General features: G+C 43.0%; 1 protein-coding gene across 1 annotated transcript in view; it reads right to left on the reverse strand.

The window, feature by feature from the left end:
- The window catches only part of SRPK1 (SRSF protein kinase 1), a 43,934-nt gene that overhangs the window by 28,857 nt on the left and 8,018 nt on the right, over nucleotides 1-7,059 (reverse strand). The window contains exon 2 of the mRNA XM_019513774.1: nucleotides 3,963-4,081. Coding sequence (XP_019369319.1) covers nucleotides 3,963-4,081 — 119 coding nt within the window. The remainder of the gene's footprint in view (nucleotides 1-3,962; nucleotides 4,082-7,059) is intronic.

The following is a 7,059-nucleotide window of genomic DNA, read 5'->3' on the forward strand; positions in this document are numbered from 1 at the left end:
TTCACTACCCCCCCCACCTTCACAAATCTGCTCACACCCACCTCCCAAAGATACAAAGTACCTGCATATAATTCTAAAGAAGGTTCAAACAGTGTTATATTTAGTTTAATTTGCAAAAAAAATGTAATTAAATTTTGCATAATTTTGAGTTTTCCTGTGCATAATTCCCTGGGGTGTACAGAGTCATGTCAGCAGTTGCTCTGATTTTCCATGATGAAAAAGCCAAAATCAAATGCCAAAATATAGAGGTATTTAGAATTTATTTTGTTATAGTGATTGAGGCACTGGTAGGCTTCCAAATTGTTTTAAAACTGAATATTAACAAAAAAATAATTGTGTTATATTAGCGGCCTTTCATTCTAATCACAGATTTTGGGGTTTTAATCAGAGAATTTCCATTTTTATCTCGTATTTATTTATTTTATCGGTGAAAACCAGGATCCCTGGATCATACGTCATATGCACAAGAGGGCTAAATTAAAGTTACATAGTTTCATAGTAGCTTGGGCCAGGAGGGACCTGGATCAGGTCATCTAGCCTGACCTCCAGCACAGGCAGGAAAGAATCCTGGGTTCAACAAGACCCCAGACAGGTGATCATCCAACCTCCTCTTGAATTTGCCCAAGGTGGGGGCAAGGACCACCTCCCTGGTAAGCTGGTTCCAGATTCTGGCCACTCTAACTGTCACCTAATTTATTGATGAGAATGGGGTGAGAGACAGTGTCAAAGGCCTTCTTAAAGTCTAGAAAGCCTACATCCATGGTGACACCATCATCCAAGGATTTAGTTACTTGGTCATAAAAGGCAATCAGGTTGATCAGGCAGGACCTGCCTTTGATGAACCCATGCTGATTGCCCCTGAACATGATCTCCCCAGCTGGCCCTCCACAGATGTGCTCCTGGATGATTCTCTCCAAGATCTTCCTGAGCACCAAGGTGAGGCTTATGGGCCTACAGTTATTTGGGTCCTCCTTCCTCCCCTTCTTGAAAATTGGGACATTAGCTAGTTTCTAATCCTTTGGCACCTGGCCAGATGACCATGAATGCTCATTCAGCTGGGCCAAGGGCTCTGTGATGACTCCTGCCAGCTCCCTCAACACCCTTGGGTGGAGGGAATCTGGACCTGCAGATTTAAAAAATGTCCAGCCCTTCCAGAAGATACCTAACTACATCTGCACTGACCGAAGGCCTGCCAGAGCTATCCCCGAGATTATCCCTACCTCTGGTAGGAGGGATGTCCCGGTCCCTGTTCAAGAAAACAGAGGCAAAGAAACCGTTAAAAATATCAGCTCTCTCATCTGGCATAGCCACAAGATTACCCTTTGAGTCTTGCAGGGGCCCTACATTGCCTGGTGCCCTCTTCTTACTCCCAATGTACTTGAAAAAGGACTTTTTGTTGTCCTGAATCCTGGGCCTTCCTAATAGCCCTCCTACACTCCCAGGCAGAGGACGAGTACTCCTCCTTGGTGATAGCTCTTCCCTTCCACTGGCTGTATGCCACCCCTTTTAGTCCTCAGGCATTCCTGAATGCCCTTGCTGAGCCAAGGGGGTTTCTGAGCACTCTTACTTGCTTCTCTCAGGGACTGTTACCCTTTGGGCCTGAAGGATCGTCCCCTCAAGGTACGACCATCCCTCATAGATTCCCATCTCCTCTACCTTCTGGGCCCTCAGTGCCTCCCCCACTAATCTCTGAAGTTGGCCCTTCTGAAGTCAAGGGTTTTAGTCTTGCTGACAGTGAATTCCAGCAGGTGATGACTGTTATTGCCCAGGTGGTCAAGGACCTGCAATCCCCTCACCAGGTCATCCCCTGTGGCCAGGATCGGGTCCAGCAAGGCATTACCTCTAGTGGGGCTGTGCACTTCCTGGATAAGGTGAAGGTCCTATAATACAGCCAGGAACCTATGCGAGCAGTCAGACCTGGCTGTCTGCTCCTCCCAGAAAACGTCTGGGTAGTTTAGGTCACCCATGACAATAACATCCCTGGACCTAACCGCCTCCATAAGCTGACTGGAGAAGTCCCGGTAACATAGGGCAACTTTATTTCTTTTTGTAAGTTCTGAGTGCTTGATTCTGCAATCTTGGCATTCCTTAAAAAAAAGCCAAACTGAACAGACTACCTTTAAATTTTAAATGGACTATTACAAATAAATCCAACTTAAAAACATGGAACGGTTTCTACCTTTATTTACTTGGCAAGCCTCAGGCAGGGACTCTATTCCTCCTGTTTTTGATGCTGATAGCATGAACTACAGGAGCACATGCATGGCAGTTTCCTGTACATACTGTTGCCAAGTTTGCCACTGTATTTTACACCACTGTGACTAACCCAGGACAATCCATGCAGTTTAGGCATCCTGTTTCAAGCACTTACAGTGAATCACATCCACAACATTTATGCTGTGAAGTCTACAAATTACTCTACCTGATCCGAAATGCCACATCAAATTGGTTTGGGCCCACCTGGATTGAATCCAGACCAACATAGCTGTCACTTGCCTGCCCGGTACCAACATACATATCCATTGGGGCTCCATACCCTGAATTTTTCCCCTGCACACCCTCCAAACTCCTGGCCCCCCTCCAGGAGCCCTGCAGATGCGATCACACGATATCACGGGTCAGATTCAGTACACAAGCCATGTTTGACAGCCATGGTCTACGTGACCACTTTACCAAGGCAGGAAGTAGCACAGTAGCTAGAATGGCTTACAGAAAAAACAAGTTAACAGTTATGTGAAATTACATGAACTACTGGTACTAACTGTGTGAAAAAGCATGGTGTTACAGATATGTTAAAAGGTTTCTGAGTCTAAGGCAGGGAGCTTTTCAAAAGCAAAAGTGGGAAGTAGGTGCCAAATACGACTGAAATGCAGAGACAGTTAAACACTCATGTTCTCTTCAAATGTCAGAAAGCCTGTCTCTTCAAAAGTTAGTAGCATCTTACATTCTGTAGTACAGACAAAAGACAAGTACTTCCTGATATGATTAAACAATTATTTTAAAAACAAAAAGCACTTGGGAGTCCTTGATAGGTAGAGACTTCAAAATCACCTTCAACAGAAGGGGGAAAAGACTACTGTAGATGCATGGCTTTAACATCTTAATACAACTCTAAAAAAGCCGCTATAAGCAGGTATCTGTCCTAGAAACTAGATTATTCCTTTCCCCCTACCTCCAGCTGATAAAGCTGAGGAAATTTCTAGGGAAAACTGAGACAATTCTCTACCAGAAGAGGAAAGAAGTTGGCAAGTCTGTCAAATTAGTGCCCCACTGATCAAACTGTAAAGTATGCAAATTAATACTGAAATGGAGAAGGACTCCAAATCTCCACATCTTAAAACGCTGATTCTCAACCTGGGTTCGATGAAATCCTTAAAATGATCTCATGGTATATACCTTTATGATTCACAAGACAAACCCAGAGATCTCAAGTAGGAGCCCAAAGTGTCAAAAATACTTGGATCTGCTGGGGCCCCAGCTCTTCACAACAGAAAAAATGCTCTATTGTTCTTCAGCAACAGAAAAATAAGTGACAGCTAAGAACTGGCATTTTCAAAGGGATGCCTTGAGTCTTAAAAGGCTGAGAACCACTGTCTTAAAGGGAAGTATCAGCTTGATCATGCTCTGTTTTATACACAGAGCAGACCTTGTCTCAAGTAAAGAAAAGCAGACTGCATGACTTAAAACAAAGTCCACAAACAAATAACGCCTCAATCCAGGTAAACAGATAATAGGTTCTCCCCATTCTCATTTTAACAAAATCTCTTCATACACCAGGCAAACATATACTACATTTTCTCCTTTGTATCTTAGACATGAAAACATTTCAGGTTAGACACTCCATAGCTTTAAAGCCCAGAGCATAAAGGCTGAAGGCTTTGTAAGGGAGCAGGAAGGATAACAGGCAGGGAAAAGCTAAAAATCTGTTTAGTGTTATTTTTAACACAAGGCAAAGCCCTCACCTTTACAGTAATCATTTGGATCCTCCTGTTCATCATCGTCTGATCCCAGAATTTCCTCCTCTTGTTCAGGGAGATCATTCTCTGAATGAGCAGCAGGACCTCGGTGCTGAGTTTCAGGTCTGTGGGAGAACACACATATGTAAAGTGCATGCACATTAAGGTCATTTCATTTCAGCTACTTTCATTTTACTCAATGCAAGGGACTGAGAAGCGTATTTGTCTTCAGAAAACCTACTTTCACATTTAAAAGTTTTTACTCCCAGGCCAGTAGCGTCAGGAGGGGTATAAAAGAGCTCCTTGCTTTTCAGATATACTTGATCTGAGCCTTCAAGAGGCCGAGGAAAAAGCACATACACACTCTATAATGAGCGAATACTCACTTAATCCCGTTGCTACATTACTGCCCTTTGAAGCTCCCTCACCACTTGAATCTTGGGGTCCTTTTCATGCTAAATTAGTGATTCTCAACGAGGGCCCTACATGAACCTTTTAAGGATGTCATGCAGTATTAGTCATGCAAAGACCTACACAATTCATAAGATTAACCAGAGATTTTAAACAGAAATCCATAACATCAAAAACTTTCTGACCTGTTGTGGACTTCGTCCTTTGTAAGAAAAGAGTTGCTTTACTATTTTTCTATTGTCAAAAAAACCAAACCCCAATAACAAAAAAGCAAAACTCAGAAAATGTTAGCTTTTGAGTACTTTAGTCTGAAAAGGCTGAGAAACATTGTGCCAAATAGTTTAAAGCAATAAGGGTTTTTTTTTGGCAATTTATATTCCAAAGCATTACCTATATTAAACCTGTGGACTCTAAACCAATGTTTTTGATCACTTATGACTGTCATCATGCTTGGTAACTGAATCAACAACCCTAGAGGCTGCAGAGAACATGCAATGAAGTGTCTTTGAAATTACAGTTCCTTTTCGATCAAGGAGACTTTCTATTTGTTACCAGGGGTTATAATGACATTTTTAAAAAGAGCCTAGAGGTAAAAGGCTAAAAGTAGCATGAATTTGTAAGAACAAAGGAATTAAACTAATTTCTTTGGAACCAAGTGGTTGCCATTTTAGAGCTTCCATCCCTCAACACAAAGGAATACAGAATAGTTAATATTCCTTCAGCAACTAACACCTTAGAGGTCTGAAAATGAACATGCATTTAATTTTGTCTATGTAACCAAGTTTGAGACAATTACTGATAAGACTGGACTAGTCAGTATCGCCTTCTGGCTCTTATGCAGCATTTGGTCTCCAAATGCTAGGGGATGCTGAAGTGTCCCCAAATTCCTAATGTGCAGTGTGAAAACTAAAATCAGATGACAGCATCCCTCTAAAGGATTATACCTTCTAAATTCAGGGATATCCAAGGGGAATAAGGAAACATTGTCCTGAATCCAATTTCCGTTTCTTTTTCCCATGTCTCTGGGACACTGGCATTCAGTTTATGAGGATCGGCAGGGAGGTCTTCACTCCTTGGTGCGTGCTGGGAAACTTTTGTCAGCTGCATTAACTTTGCCACTACCAGCAGCAGTTCTAAAAAGGCAGGACCTCCCATCACTTAAAGCAAATACATTTCTCTTCAACAAACCTAAGAACACTTACAAGGCCAGTCAACCCCCTTCAGAGCAAGTTGTTACCAATGCTTTTAAAAGCTATCGGATTTACCCAAAGAACCTTGTCTGCCTTTGTCAAAAAAGTCACTTATATGCACGTCTACAGTTTCTCACATCAATGATTTAATAGCAAAGAGCTGCATTCTTCTCTCCACACTAAATTTTCAATTAAAAAAAAGAAATCAGTACTATACTGGGTGCACAGGGCCCACAGAGGCAGTGCAAGGCCAAACTCCAGCTAGGGCCAAATAAAGTCAATTATCTAAACAAGTAGTCAGACCACATCAATGAATTACCTTTTCATGGTATTTTAACAAAAGCTTCAGTAATTTACAGAGTCTTCCAGTCAGTGCAAATTAGGGGCAATACAGAGCTTCCATTATTGTTCTCATAAGGCAGTAGTTATACTTGGTGCTTCCCACCCACCTTCTTTACAATTCTATTCCCACTTTGCTCAAGGAAAAAATGATTTGCATGGCAAGTGCTGGTTATCTTGTCAATAGGTGGGTTAGTAGGTGTTGACTCCTTCCTGTCATTTCAACAGCACAAAATTGAGTTGTAGGAGTCACATTATGATAGCACTGCCTATTACAAAGTCATGATACATTTTTTTTAAACATTTTTTTTTGCTTTTGGTAGTCATTCAGGAGATTTAAAGGCAGATTTAATGCTTTCCCATGACCATAGTTTATTCGAGAATTTCAACCCTTTACCATACTTAGGATACAGGAGGAGCTCCTCTTTTTTCTAGATTTGAACTGCATTTTGGAGCTGAATTTCACCAACACAGAGTTAGGTCTTACTAGGCCAGGATGCTCAATCCCTGGCCTGTGGGCCAGATCCCCACAGGTCCAGAAATTTGGCAGTGGGGAAGAGGTGGCAGTAATTGTAGTTCCTCTGCTGAGTATGGGGAGCCCTGTGGTCTGTATAACTTAGTCCTATGCACTATACTGGGTGCACAGGGCCCACAGAGGCAGTGCAAGGCCAAACTCCAGCTAGCCAGGATGGGTGGAAGCAGTGAAGGGCCAGATCCTGGTGCTCAGGGCCCAATCTAGCCCATGGACTGGCACCATGCCATTCATCCAGCCCACAGGGACAAAAACTAGAGCATCAATGTACTAGATGAACACATCTCAACTAGGGCGCTGCAGCACTTGGGGGTGCAGTGAGAACCTTGTAAGGATGCAACAGATGCAATGCAATATTAGCATTGTTAGTAGAGGTACACCAATATACTGGTGGCATATCAGATCAGCACCAATAAGAGGAAAAGTAACATTATTGGCCACTGGCTTTTTTTGGCCAGTGTAGTTGATAATGTCACCAATAAATGCCGTGTGCCTACGCGCAGCTGCCATGCATGTGGCGAGCAATGCAGGTGAGCAGCTTGGAAAGCAGCATCCAGCCAGTAAGTCTGTGGGTAGGAAGGGGCGTGTGTGTATGAATGCGCCGGGGGGGGGGGGGGGGGGGGGGGGCGGG

This window comes from Gavialis gangeticus, unplaced genomic scaffold, assembly GCF_001723915.1.
Source record: "Gavialis gangeticus isolate Ggan-Ray unplaced genomic scaffold, GavGan_comp1, whole genome shotgun sequence".
Lineage (NCBI taxonomy): Eukaryota > Metazoa > Chordata > Crocodylia > Gavialidae > Gavialis > Gavialis gangeticus.